Source organism: Macaca nemestrina, chromosome 11 (assembly GCF_043159975.1).
Source record: "Macaca nemestrina isolate mMacNem1 chromosome 11, mMacNem.hap1, whole genome shotgun sequence".
In the NCBI taxonomy this organism is placed as follows: Eukaryota; Metazoa; Chordata; class Mammalia; order Primates; family Cercopithecidae; genus Macaca; species Macaca nemestrina.
The window spans coordinates 2,698,985-2,712,446 of record NC_092135.1 but is presented as its reverse complement, the minus strand read 5'-3'; the positions used below and the strand labels follow the sequence as shown (position 1 = coordinate 2,712,446).

Here is a 13,462-nt window from a genome sequence, read left to right as displayed (position 1 = left end):
GGGAAGATATTTTTTAAAACAACAGCTTTGTTCACATGGAACTCATGTACCATCAAATTTTCCTCATTAACGTGTACAGTTGAGAGGTGTTAGTGTCCTCACAGAGTTGTGCAGCCATCACCACTATGTAATTTTAAAATGTTTTCAGCATCCCCAGCAAAGGCCCCATACTCATTAGCAGTCACTCTCCATTTCCCCAGCCCCTGGCAACTGCTAGTCTACTTTCTATCTCTGTGGATTTGCCTCTTCTGACATTTTGTCTGAACAGAATCAAATGTGGTCTTCTGTAGCTGGCTGCTCTCACGTAACAGATTGTTTTCAAGATTCATCCATGTTGTAGTATATATCGATGCTTCATTCTTTTTAACTTGCTAGATAATATTTCATTTATGGACATATCACATTTATCCTTTCACAAATGGACATTTGGGTTGTTTTTACTTTTTGGCTGTTGTAAATAATGCTGCTATGAAGGTTGTGTGCAAGTTTTTCTACTGATATGTGACTACAGGATGTCTTTGCATATAGGTCTTTAATTTTTTTCAACGTTTAGTGTCTTATCCTCATTCGTATTTTTAGAGTAACTTCGTTATTTTTTTTCCTCCTTTCTCTTTCCAACCCAGTTTTTATAATTGTATGCAGTCATTAACTACCACCATAGCCAAGATGCAGAACATTTCCATTACCCCAAAAGTTATTTTATACCCCTTTGCAGACATTAGCCTCCTCTCGCCTGGTTTCAGGCAGCAACTGATCTGCTTTCTGTCATTATAGTTTTGTCTTTTCTTGAATTTCTTAAAATATGATCATATATTATGTAAGTCATTTTTGTCTGCTTCCTTTACGTTGCATAATGCATTTCAGATTTATTCATGTTGTCTCTGAGTGCCTTCAGGTGATTGGATTTTGGCTTGCAGGTGGACAGTATAGTGGCTGCTGAGTATGAGCTGGAGTACCTGTTACTGGAAGGTCATTGCTACGACATCACCACAGGCCAGCCTCCACGGGGACTGCAGTTTACCTTAGGAACTTCAGCCAACCCGGTCATCGTGGACACCATTGTTATGGCCAATCTGGTAAATAATCTATTCATCAGATAGCGATATTGTAGTTACGTTAATTTGGGCCCTGTAATTTACGATGGAGCAGTTAGCGTTCTTAACCACAGAGTGAGATTAAAATTCATTATGGGGTGAATTTGGTCAATATAGAAATCGTTAGTTCAGCTAAATTTGTAGGTTGGAATTACATGTCAAAAGAAAAAACATGCTGGAATACTGTAACTGAATTGGCTCCTGAAAATAGATTGCTCACGAGCTGACAGCCTTTTTCTTTTCTTTGGAAGTGCGACACTTAAATTCATGCATCACACGTTGATTCTTCCCTGAAGCACAGCTAAAGAGCAGACGATTTCTTGGTGCGACTGGCCTTTATTGTACCAGATTTTTGTTGTTGTTTTTGAGACTCCTGCCCAGGCTGGAGTTCCGTGGTGTGATCTCGGCTCACTGCAACCCCCACCTCCCAGGTTCAAGCGATTCTTCTGCCCCAGCCTCCTGAGTAGCTGGGATTATAGGCACCCACCACCACGCCCAGCTAATTTTTGTACTTTTTTAGTAGAGATAGGGTTTTACCATGTTAGCCAGGCTGGTCTCGAACTGCTGACCTCAAGTGGTCCACCTGCCGTGGCCTCCCGAAGTGCTGGGATTACAGGCGTGAGCCACCGCGCCTGGCCTGTGCTAGAGGTTTTAATGTGTAGTTTTGGTTTTTTAAGAGTTACATTGATTTGTTTACTGTGTTATTCACATTATAGTTGATTGATATTTCAGAGATAGAAGTAACTGTTCCTCAGAAATAGCATTTTGGTGTTTTGAAGAGAGCTAACATTGGACTTTTCTTCTTGTCCTAGGGCTACTTTCAGCTGAAAGCCAACCCAGGAGCTTGGATCCTCAGACTTAGGAAGGGACGCTCTGAAGATATTTATAGAATTTACAGGTAGGAGTAAGTGATGCAGGTACATTTTCCCAGAACATTTAGAAATGAGCAGTAGCTCTAATTGAATTCTACCCTGGCAGTCAGGCAACCTGAATTTAATTTGCAGTTGTATGTGTGATGAAACCGTGGTTTTCCCAGGAAATTAAATAGAGAAGAATTGTTAGAGTAGAATTAGATAATAAGAGGTATAGATGCTAATGAGTATAGTCAGGCTTTATTCTTTAATTATTCCTTTGTGCTAACAATATCCCAGAATCTAATCATTCTATCACTGTGATGCAGCTCATAGACAGGCAGATGAGAAACTTGAAGAAAGGAGAAAAGAAAGAAAGAACAGCCAAACGTTTCTGCCCAGGGAGTGTGTGTGTTGACCCTGAGTGATGTGCAAATGCACCATACATGGAAACTTCGTGCTGTTCGTGTGGTCTTCCTTGGTCTGTGGTGGTATAGTAAGAACATTCCCTCTGTGGCCAGCTTTTACCTTAAGCTGTACTGCACATATTTATTAGTTTAAAAATAATTATGTTGCCTTTAAAAGAGTTTGATATAAATTCTGCTTAACACAATTTAAATTAGTTTTAAGCTGTGTGAAAAGACCTCCTGCCGGTTTGTTTAGGTGATGATTTCCATTAGGGCACATTGGAAGCACCCTATAGTATATCCTTGCTTTAATTAGCTCCGTAGTGACACACATGAAACAGTGGATTAGTGCCTGGTTCTTACCTAGGAAAGAGAAGCATTCTGTGTTATAATAACACCATTGTAAACAGTAGAAGGTTTTTTTTCCAAATAACATTTTCTTCAGATAAGGTTTTACAAAATTTTGGATGCACTTCCAAACTCCTTCCCTTTTGGATGCCGTGGCCCTTGCCAGCCCTCCCCTTCCCAGGAGCGTGGTGCCCCCTCTTCCTAGCTGTTCAGGGCTCCCCCCCACAGAATCTTCCTTTGTCTGAGAACGCCACTCTCTGCTAGCTGACAGCAAATGCAGTGAGTTCATGTTGTAATTATCACTTTCCGCACCTTGAAATTTGGTGACTGGAAATTTTAGGCATTGCTGTTGATTAATAGGGAAACATAAATTTAATTTTTCTTCCTCTGCTCCTGTCTCCCTGCAAATAGAGTTTGTTGTAGTTCTTCTCATAGCGTATAGACACTGAGTTGAGTACAGGGCCTGTTGTTGACTGATTGTTGCCTCCAGGCAGAAATAGCAAGCAGATTTTCTTTACAACACTGTTCCAGTTAAAGAGTAGTGGCCGGGCGTGATCGCTCATGCCTGTAATCCCAACACTTTGGGAGGCCGAGGAGGGTGGATCACTTGAGGCCAGGAGTTTGAGACCAGCCTAGCCAATATGGTGAAACCCTGTCTCTACTAGAATACAGAAAGTAGCCAGATGTGGTGGTGGGCGCCTGTAAACTCAGCTACCTAAAGGCTGAAGCAGGAGAATCACTTGAACCTGGGAGGTGGAGGTTGCATTGAGCTGAGGTTGCTCCACTTGCACTCCAGGGTGACAGAGCAAGACTCTGTCTCAAAAAACAAACAAACAAACAAAAAAACGGAAGCAGTGTGGTTCCAGTAATGGTTCAGGGGTCCTGTTCCCCCTGCACTCCTTTACCAAAGACACTGCTTGGCTCAGAGCTTCTGAACACAGGCGTTTGTTTAGTACTCACCATGTGGTTACCACACATCGGCTCCTCTCACTGCGTGATGGGTAATTTGAAAGAGGACTCACGAAGGAGGTTTGGGCATGCACCTTATATAAAGAGAGATTTCAACACGTGCTTCTGTGCAGCTTGAAGGAGCTTAAGGAGCAAGAAGATAGTTGGATCTGGAAAACTCCTTTATGAGAAGGATGATGGACTCAGATGCTCTGAGAGCATTTGCTGCCTTTTGAGAATTGTACCTTGTAAATATTGACCTTTCTTTTCTCGCAAAGCCATGATGGCACCGATTCTCCCCCTGATGCTGATGATGTGGTTATCGTCCTCAACAACTTCAAAAGCAAAATTATTAAAGTGAAGGTGAGTTTGGTAAAAGTAGTGGCATTCTGTTATTGGACAGCTGTCATGTAAAAATATGTATCTTGGAACCAGCCCAAGAGTGTCTTTGGAATTTGCTGTGGCAATTACAGGGATACTGCTTTAAGGCAAAATGTCTTGGTAAGTGTGAGTTTGTGGCTTTCCTCAACTGGAAGATTGTACCTTTTGGGTAATCTCAGTGTGCAGAACATGTCCCATTTTCTATAAAATATTCTCACAGATGCTATGTTGTTTATATAGCCACAATTCATAGTATTGTTGATGATTCTCTTCTCAGAATATTGGGAGAAATGGCCATGAAAATTTTCAATAATAAAATGATAGTCCTATTTAATTTCTTTTGACTTCTACTTTCCGTTCTCTGAATGTTGACGCGTTTAGTACCTTAAATTCAAGTACAGTGTATTCTGGAATAAATGATCATTACACACAGTGAAACCTAAAATAGGCTATGCATAGTCGAGCAGAAAAATGGTCACTGTGCTGCCAAGAAGAAACCCCTGTTTGTGCCAGTGAATCTGAAAACTGGTCGTAGCATGAAATACCTCCCTCCCAACAGCTAGCGCCCCAGCACCACACTCTTCCCTGGAACTAGCTGTTGGCTCATTGAATCGTGCTTCTCATTTCACTGCACAGTTGAGTTTGCGGCTCTCTGCCTATGTTGCAAGCTGAAAATGGGGTTCATCTAATTAAAAGTGGTTGCTGTCTCCTCACATAAGGTTATGATGTGAATGTCCTGGTGGAGATACTTCTGTTGAATCCTTCTAGACTCTGGGTGGGGTCGTGCCTATTTGTGAGAGAATTGGTTGATAATTCCCTGTTGCTGACAGGCTCACAGCGTACACCCAGTGAGAGGCAGTTTTATGCCTGTGAGACACACTGGGAGTAAGGTTTACCACGTTTGATTGCAGGTTCAGAAGAAGGCAGACATGGTGAACGAAGACTTGCTGAGTGATGGAACGAGTGAGAATGAATCTGGATTTTGGGATTCCTTCAAATGGTAAATTGACATTATAAAGAGTTATGTTTTTAAGGAAAAACTGAGATATTAGCACCGTCCATCCCTTCTTTTTGCATCTTGGGATCCCATCTGGGCCTTTCACATTCTCCTTCGTGCAGCTACATCTCACACTTATATTTGGCATAGATGAATATTTTCACTTGATTAATCCAAAAGAGGTTCGTGTCTCCTAATGGGGAAGTTACTTCTGCTCCATACTTTGTGACTCTCATTACCTGTTCCTGCTCTTTGGAAATTTGACTGCTCCCTGCTCAGTTGACTTCCCGTTGTGTAAGCTGTATTCTGGTGCAGCCTGTGTTCAGTCTCTTCCTAAAGCACCACTGTCAGGGAGTGAGCATTCTTTTTGTTTTCCCATAGGTTGGTTTTGTCGGTCTCGTGCTCTCTCCAGGATGTGAGGGAAGCTTCATAACTGCTCCTGCTGCAGCTCACCTGCTAGGGAAGGATGGGAAGCGCCATCTCTTTCCTCTTACTTTAAAAGGCTGTGTGTCTGTACCAGTGTTTCAAGTGGTCTTGTTTTTACTCTTATTGTTATAGGGGCTTTACAGGAGGACAGAAGACTGAGGAAATGAAGCAAGATAAAGATGACATAATTAATATTTTCTCCGTTGCATCTGGTCATCTCTACGAAAGATTTCTTCGGTCAGTCTTGATGATTTCATTATGTATGAATGAATTTGTCAGTGTTCTTATTTAGAGAGGAAAGGTTTTATGGGATTCTGCTCATACTTCTGTGTGTTTGAAGCACTCTGAGCATTGTGACTGGCTTGCCATTTATAATTGGATTTGTTTTGATCCCGTCATCTCTGTGAAGTTGAGCTATGTAGTGAGTGCCTCTGGATATTACAAGGCTGTAGCCTTTTAACATCACTGTACACCTTCATAGACTGTGCTAATGTTTACTGCCTGCCAAGCATAGCTTAACCCGGAGATTAGGAGGTTGACATAGAGAATAGAATGAGAACAGAACCATGGTACTTCGCTGCCTTCTAAAGATTCACAGGATTTTAGAGCCAGGAGAGACCTTAGTTCTTACATACGAACACTTCTATTTTATAAACAGGTTGAGGCCTCAAGTGTGAAGGGACTTGTCTAAGGTCACACAGCTAGAGGCAGAAGAGGCCACAGGCCAGGGCTGACTGATGTAGTGGTGACCAGAGGCACTCGGGAGTGCCTTGTTACAGTGTCAGGAAGGCCTGAGAGTCACTTTTCTCATTGCCAGGGCTCTGTTCACTCTTAATTTTTCACTACAGATCTAGTATAGAAAATCAAAATGTCATTTTTCATATTTTTAGCCCTCTTATTTCCAAGAAATAATAGCCTACCTAAAATAGTGACACTAATAACAACTGAATTTGATTAAATTCCTCGGTTCATAAATGTGGTTTTGTTTTCTGAGTAAGGAGGCGGGAGCTGGTAGCCTTCCTCTCTGAAGCAGGACCTCTGTGTAGGCTGCAGGAGGCGCTGTGGTTACACATTCTTCCCTCAGCACCAGATGCTGCTGTGTGTGACAGGGGTTTTGGAGAGTGATGTCAGTTACCCCCATCTCCAGTGTTCATCTGGACCATAACCAACTTACCAGTTCATGAAGCAGTTTATTTAGAGGTGTAACAGAATTAAAACATTTGCCTCTGTCAGTTAAGTGTAGTTTTGTAGGTGAGGAATGCCCCTTCTTTTCAGTGATAACTTAATAAGCTGGAGTAAGTACAATTTTTCATTTTCCATGACTGAGCATCTCCCTCTGCCTAATTGAGCCATTAGTTAGCTCTGCCGTAAAGAGCATTTAGGTGTCTCGTGATTGACTCTACATCATGTGGAGGTTAAATCCCATTGGAAAACTATTATTAATTTTCTGCTTTTGTTTGGCAGCATAATGATGCTATCCGTGCTGAAGAATACCAAGACTCCTGTGAAATTCTGGTTCTTGAAGAATTACTTGTCCCCCACATTTAAGGTTTGTTTCGCAGAGGAAGGGAAAACATTCTTATTAAGGAGATATTTACTGTATATGTTTCATGACTTTTGTTTTATCTGTATACTTTAGCAAATTTTCCATTTACTAAGATACCCTAATTTGGTTGCATATTTCTATTTTGGTTATTCTTCCAGATTGGTCTGTTTGAGGGAAACAGTTAAATTGTGTTTAAAGCCGGGCGCGGTGGCTCAAGCCTGTAATCCCAGCACTTTGGGAGGCCGAGACGGGCGGATCACGAGGTCAGGAGATCGAGACCATCCTGGCTAACACGGTGAAACCCCGTCTCTACTAAAAAATACAAAAAAAAACTAGCCGGGTGAGGTGACGGGCGCCTGTAGTCCCGGCTACTCGGGAGGCTGAGGCAGGAGAATGGCGGGAACCTGGGAGGCGGAGCTTGCAGTGAGCTGAGATCCGGCCACTGCACTCCAGCCTGGGTGACAGAGCGAGACTCCGTCTCAAAAAAAAAAAAAAAAATTGTGTTTAAAAACTTGGATAATATAGTAGGAGAGCGTGTTGTTGTTGTTATTAGGAGCGGTGTCTTAGGAGATAACGTTTCCTTCCTCGGAAGCCTGCGTGCTTGCTTTCAGTTAGAAAGCACAGCAATGGTTTACATTCAGGAGCATGACTGGTGTGAGCATGAACCACTCCCAGATGATGTATGGAAGTCATGCTTCCTCTGTGCCAAACAAAACACGTCCTTGGAATGCTTTCTGCATTATTTATATCAGCCAGTATTTGTCATCTAAGTTGATTTATTTGCATCCTTATTTTTCCTGTAGAATTTACTAAATGACTTTTAATATATTCAATAACCATTCTCCTTGATAAGCACTTTCCTGCTGGGCCCCTAAAGGTGCTTGTACTTAGAATCTGAAAGACTTATTCATAAAGGACAACGTATTTGTCCAGAGTTCTGGCTTTGCAGTGTTATTCCCCGGATTAGATCTGGCCTTGAGGAAGGCTTGTCATCAAGCTCGGTAAATGCCTTACTGAAATCAAGTTCAGACAAATGGGCTTAAAGTTCATGTGCGGTAAAAACACACACAGAGGGATGTACATCTAAAATCCTTCTCTTGAACATTCTCTGATTTCATGTGGTGACCAGAAGTCATAAAGAAATGGGGATTTCACACAGGTTTATATCTGTTCTTCCCTATAGTCATGAGTGGCTCAGGGCCAGTCTTTGTAAGACCACTGTTTTGGTAAATGTGTTTTATTTGTCCCGTATCATGGTGGTTGGCTTACATTATGAAAGCAGTTTTCTTAATCAGAAGAAATGATTATTTGTTGTTCTCATGTCTCAAAACAGGAGTTTATACCTTACATGGCAAACGAATACAATTTTCAGTATGAGCTTGTTCAGTACAAATGGCCCCGGTGGCTTCATCAACAGACTGAAAAACAGCGCATCATCTGGGGCTACAAGATCCTCTTCCTGGATGTACTTTTCCCACTAGTTGTTGACAAGTTCCTGTTTGTGGATGCTGATCAGGTAGGCCCTTAAAGGCCAAGTTTTGACAGTTTGTATTAAAAGCAACAAATTGCTTCTTTTTAAATGCTATTTTTTTCCAGTTATGGAAAAGGACATGCTTATTTTACATTTAGAAAATATGGAAATATGTATCACACAGATGTGATCACTTTTTAAACATTTAGCTTATCTCCTTTACATCTTTTTCTCTGTCTTTTTAACATCGTTGTGATAACATGATGTGTGCAATTTTGTATCTGACTTAATTCATTTAACTTGAAAACTAAAAATTAGAAAATTAACGTTTAGCAGTGCTTGTCATCATCTCTAATTATCTGCCCAAAAGGTAGGAGTTATTGTCACGGGTAATAGACGAAACTTAAGTGGATGCATGGCTTTGGCAATAGGGAACCTCCGGATATTCTTCCAGCTGTCAGGGTTTGACTTAATGAAAGGGAACATGTGATTTTAGAGCGTACAAACTCAAACAGCATAAATGTATTTCTGCCCACAGCCTTCCACTTCAGCCCAAGCGGGCGGAAACCTGAGTCAGCCACCTGAGTGGAAGGATGTAATGTGTGTGAAAGTCACTGGGACGGAGACTTCACTCACCTCTTTGGAATTCTCTTCCACTGGCTCAGCCTGAAGTGTGCCTTCCTGATTCTAACATAGCCACATTTAATCCTTGTTGAGTACTTAAGATGGGCAAGGCATTATTCTACATCTGTCCATCCGTGTGTTAACTTACATAATCCTCCCAACAACCCCATGACATAGGTACTGTCATTATCTCCATTTTATAGATGAAGAAACTGAGGCACAGAAAGCCTAAGCAATTGAAATTTGTTTTATTCCTACTCCCACACACCTTGCTAAGCGTCTTATATGTTAGTGAGTCAACCTACTGACAAGTGGAGGAAGCAAAGTCCATCTGCCGGTAGTGCCTGTGCCACTCACCACTGAGCAGCCTTCCATGCTGCTTTAAGCGAGCCACTCTGTATCTTAAGAAAACGGCATTAGAGCTGTCTGCATGGTTGCTTAACGAATGACTCTCGATATCCTCCAGATTGTCCGAACAGATCTGAAAGAGTTGAGAGATTTCAGTTTGGATGGTGCTCCTTACGGTTACACTCCCTTCTGTGACAGCCGAAGAGAAATGGACGGCTACAGGTTCTGGAAGTCAGGGTACTGGGCCAGTCATTTAGCTGGGCGAAAGTATCATATCAGGTACTGAAAAGAAGCACTCCTAACACCGTGATGGGGTTTTCCTAAAATTGATTTTGTGTGGTTAAAATTGTGAATAGGTAATACATTGGTATGGTTGAAAAATAAAAATTATAAAAAATACACAGTGGCTGGGCGCAGTGGCTCATGCCTGTAATCCCAGCAGTTTGCGATGCCTAGGCAGGCAGATCACCTGAGGTCAGGAGTTCAAGACCAGCCTGGCCAACAGGGCAAAACCCTGTCTCTACTAAAAATACAAAAATTAGCTGGGCGTGGTGATGGGCGCCTGTAATTCCAGCTACTCGGGAGGCTAAGGCAGGAGAACTGCTTGTACCTGGGAGGCCGAGGTTGCAGTGAGCTGAGATCACGCCACTGTACTCCAGCCTGGGTGACGGAGAGAGACTCCATCTCAAAAAAATAAAAATAAAATAAAATAAAATAAAATACACAGTGTAAAAAAAAGTCCTAATCCTGTCTCTCTCTTTCCTACTCAGTTCCTGTTCTCACAACAGATAACCTCCCAACTTTTGACTGTCTGTCTTTCCAGATTTTCTTAATTCTTACAGAAACAGCTGTGAATGTGTATTCTTTTTTCACACAAAATATGCTACCTATTTATACATTTTGTAACTTGGCTTTTTTTTTTAACTTAATGTCATATACATCTTCTAAGTGAATAGAAAGAGACCTGATTCCTTTTCATAGCTGCATATTATTCCAGTGCGTGAGTGTTATTTATAGTTTTTTCCTATGACCTACCATGTTGCAGTGAATAAATAAATTATTTTTCATATCAGATATGTTTGTGGGATAAATTCCTCGAAGTAGACCTTTTAGGTCGAACTGTGTGCATTGTTACATTTCTAATGAGCACTCCATTCTCTTCTCTGCGAGAAGTGTGATTTGAAGACGTGCAGGGAAGAGGAGCCTGTAGAAAGCGGCTCGTGCATCACTGCTGCACGTGTAGTGTAGTGATGGCGGCTTCATTCTTTACAGTCCTGGTCCAAAAGAACTGTAAGGACTGAAACACTCTGGGATTTTTTTCTCTCCCTTGTAACATTGAAGACATCATCAGGATATCATTGAATAATAGTTACCAGTTACTATGGCTTTTATTACTGCCGCATTTGCTAGAAATCTTTTGTCTGAGATTATTTCTTTTGGATGGCAAATACGGAACAGTAACAAAAGCATGGCACAGGATAGATTTTGCAATGACTTTCTTAGAGATCTTAAAGCAGCACAGTTTAACTCCACTGTAGGGCTGCAGCATACCTTTTCAAAGAAAAGCCGGAATATTTGGCTAGTGGCCTGTTCCATTATTCATGGGGTTTAGTTTTCCTGTCGTATTCCATGGTTGGTTGTAACAAGCGGGTCTTCTTTGTTCAGTGCACTATATGTTGTGGATCTGAAGAAGTTTAGGAAAATAGCTGCTGGTGACAGACTCAGGGGACAGTACCAAGGTCTGAGTCAGGACCCTAACAGCCTTTCAAATCTTGATCAAGTAAGTGTCCATTTTTTATGGTTAACTATGAGTGGCGGGTATACAGAGTTGCATCAGAAAATGAAGTATTATTTGTGTCCTCAATCCTCTCCTCTCAAGACGGTGTCTTGTTTTTTCATGGTGTGTGTGTGCGTGTGTGTGTGAGAGAGATTTTTATCTGCCCTCAAGAGAAGACGTATCAGCATGAAAAATGTCATAGATCTGATGCTGGCTGGGGAGAGAGATGGAAGGAGGATGCTGCCTCTCTGAACCATTAGCATATCTTTGTATTTTGTACTCAAACTAACCTCGTAGGTTTGTTTTTCTACCAGCTTGGGTCAGTTTGTTTTTCTGCTGTAGGAACTAAATAGCTCAGGATTCGTAGTAGAGAATCACAGTATAGTATCACAACTTCCCCTTTTTCTATGTCAGAAACCATGATGTGTTTCAAGGCTAGCTAAATTACTGTTTGTTAATGTGAAGCATTTTTCAGAGGTGAGATTGTAGTTTAAGGGTTTTGGATACATATTTCACATATTTTAAGCATTTTGTTTTGCTTAAGTCTACTTAAATTTTTTTAAACCTTTATTGTGATATGTAACATCCATAAAGAAAAGTATACAAAAAACATGCACACATATTCACATACATCCAGGAGTTATTGTGAAGCAAATACCCAGATACCACAACCTAGTTCAAGAACTAGAGCATTCTCAGCATCCCAGAAGCCACAGTGCCTGGCTCTACTTGCTTTAAAATTTGTGCGATAGCCGGGCGCGGTGGCTCAAGCCTGTAATCCCAGCACTTTGGGAGGCCGAGACGGGCGGATCACGAGGTCAGGAGATCGAGACCATCCTGGCTAACACAGTGAAACCCCGTCTCTACTAAAAATACAAAAAAAAAAACTTAGCCGGGCGAGGTGGCAGGCGCCTGTAGTCCCAGCTACTCGGGAGGCTGAGGCAGGAGAATGGCGTGAGCCCGGGAGGCGGAGCTTGCAGTGAGCTGAGATCCGGCCACTGCACTCCAGCCTGGGTGACAGAGCGAGACTCCGTCTCAAAAAAAAAAAAAAAATCTGTGCGATACCTGGTATCTTCTAATTTGTGGAGTGACTGTGGATCTGATTCTGTTGTATTATTTCTGTTATTCTTTTGTTCATATTATCTATCACATATCTGTTTATCTTCTGTAGTGTGTCAGGCGCTGTTTTTGCAGAATTATTTTGGGAAATAATTTGAGTTCAAAAATGGTATCACCTAACAGTTTTTGTTTCTCTTTTTTTTTTTTTTTTTTGAGATGGAGCTTTGTTCTCGTTGCCCAGGCTGGAGTGCAGTGGCACAGTCTCGGCTCACTGCAACCTCAGCCTCCCAAAGTAGCTGGGATTACAGGTGCCAGCCACCTCGCCCCACTAATTTTTTTATATTTTTAGTAGAGATGGGGTTTCACCATGTTGGCCAGGCTGGTCTCGAACTCCTGACCTCAGGTGATCCACCCGTCTCGGCCTCCCACAGTGCTGGGGTTACAGACGTGAGCCACCGCGCCCGGCCTGTTTGTTTCTTTTTGTCACACTTTTTGTCAGAAACTTGGCAATGGCTATCCAGGAGTGTTTTAATCCGTTTTAAAGATTCTGATGATTGGAATTTGAGCTGCATTCTTCTCGGGCCTTTTCTGGCTCACTCGAAATCGGAGTGTATGTTCTTTTGGTATGCCAACCCAAAGCAAAGGGTTTCGCTAGAACTCCCCTCAACCGCCACAGATCTTCCATACAAAGCTTTGTTACCTCAGGCCTGAGTAGCTGTCGAAAGCCTCAGAAAGCCTCACCAAGCAGCATAGATCCTGAGGGAAAAACCTGATTCCAGAGTTATCTTTTCTGGCCGTTGTTCTCCCCCGGACCAGTAATTACTGTCTTGTAGTTCTCTGGTGCCTTCAAAAGGTGTGTGCTTTTTGTAATTCATTCAGCTATTCTAGTTTTCCTCAGGAGGTGAGCTAGTCTCATTTACCTAAGTCCACCAATGCTGAAAGTAGAGCTCTGCTCTTTTTCCAGCAGAGTACAGAGTTGGAACTCATATTGTGTTCTTGATTCAGCTTTCTATAGCAGTACCACAAGGTCAACAGTGTGTAAGACTTTTAAGTGAAATTAAGATAAATCAAGATGAGTATGTGATACCTTAATCCACCTTTCTTTTTTTTTAAGACAAGGTCTCACTCTGTCACCCAGGCTGGAGTGCAGTGATGCGATCGTGGCTCACTGCAGCCTTGAACTCC

The 13,462-nt window shown here is 42.0% G+C and overlaps 1 protein-coding gene across 3 annotated transcripts in view; it reads left to right on the top strand.

Annotated features, from left to right (window-relative positions):
* The window catches only part of LOC105492633 (UDP-glucose glycoprotein glucosyltransferase 1), a 108,507-nt gene that overhangs the window by 84,686 nt on the left and 10,359 nt on the right, over positions 1-13,462 (top strand). For all 3 annotated transcript variants that reach the window (XM_071072508.1, XM_071072507.1, XM_071072506.1), the window contains 9 exons: positions 918-1,076; positions 1,907-1,992; positions 3,927-4,011; positions 4,941-5,029; positions 5,585-5,689; positions 6,917-7,001; positions 8,332-8,514; positions 9,560-9,720; positions 11,107-11,221. In XM_071072508.1, the coding sequence (XP_070928609.1) occupies positions 918-1,076; positions 1,907-1,992; positions 3,927-4,011; positions 4,941-5,029; positions 5,585-5,689; positions 6,917-7,001; positions 8,332-8,514; positions 9,560-9,720; positions 11,107-11,221 (1,068 nt within the window). The remainder of the gene's footprint in view (positions 1-917; positions 1,077-1,906; positions 1,993-3,926; positions 4,012-4,940; positions 5,030-5,584; positions 5,690-6,916; positions 7,002-8,331; positions 8,515-9,559; positions 9,721-11,106; positions 11,222-13,462) is intronic.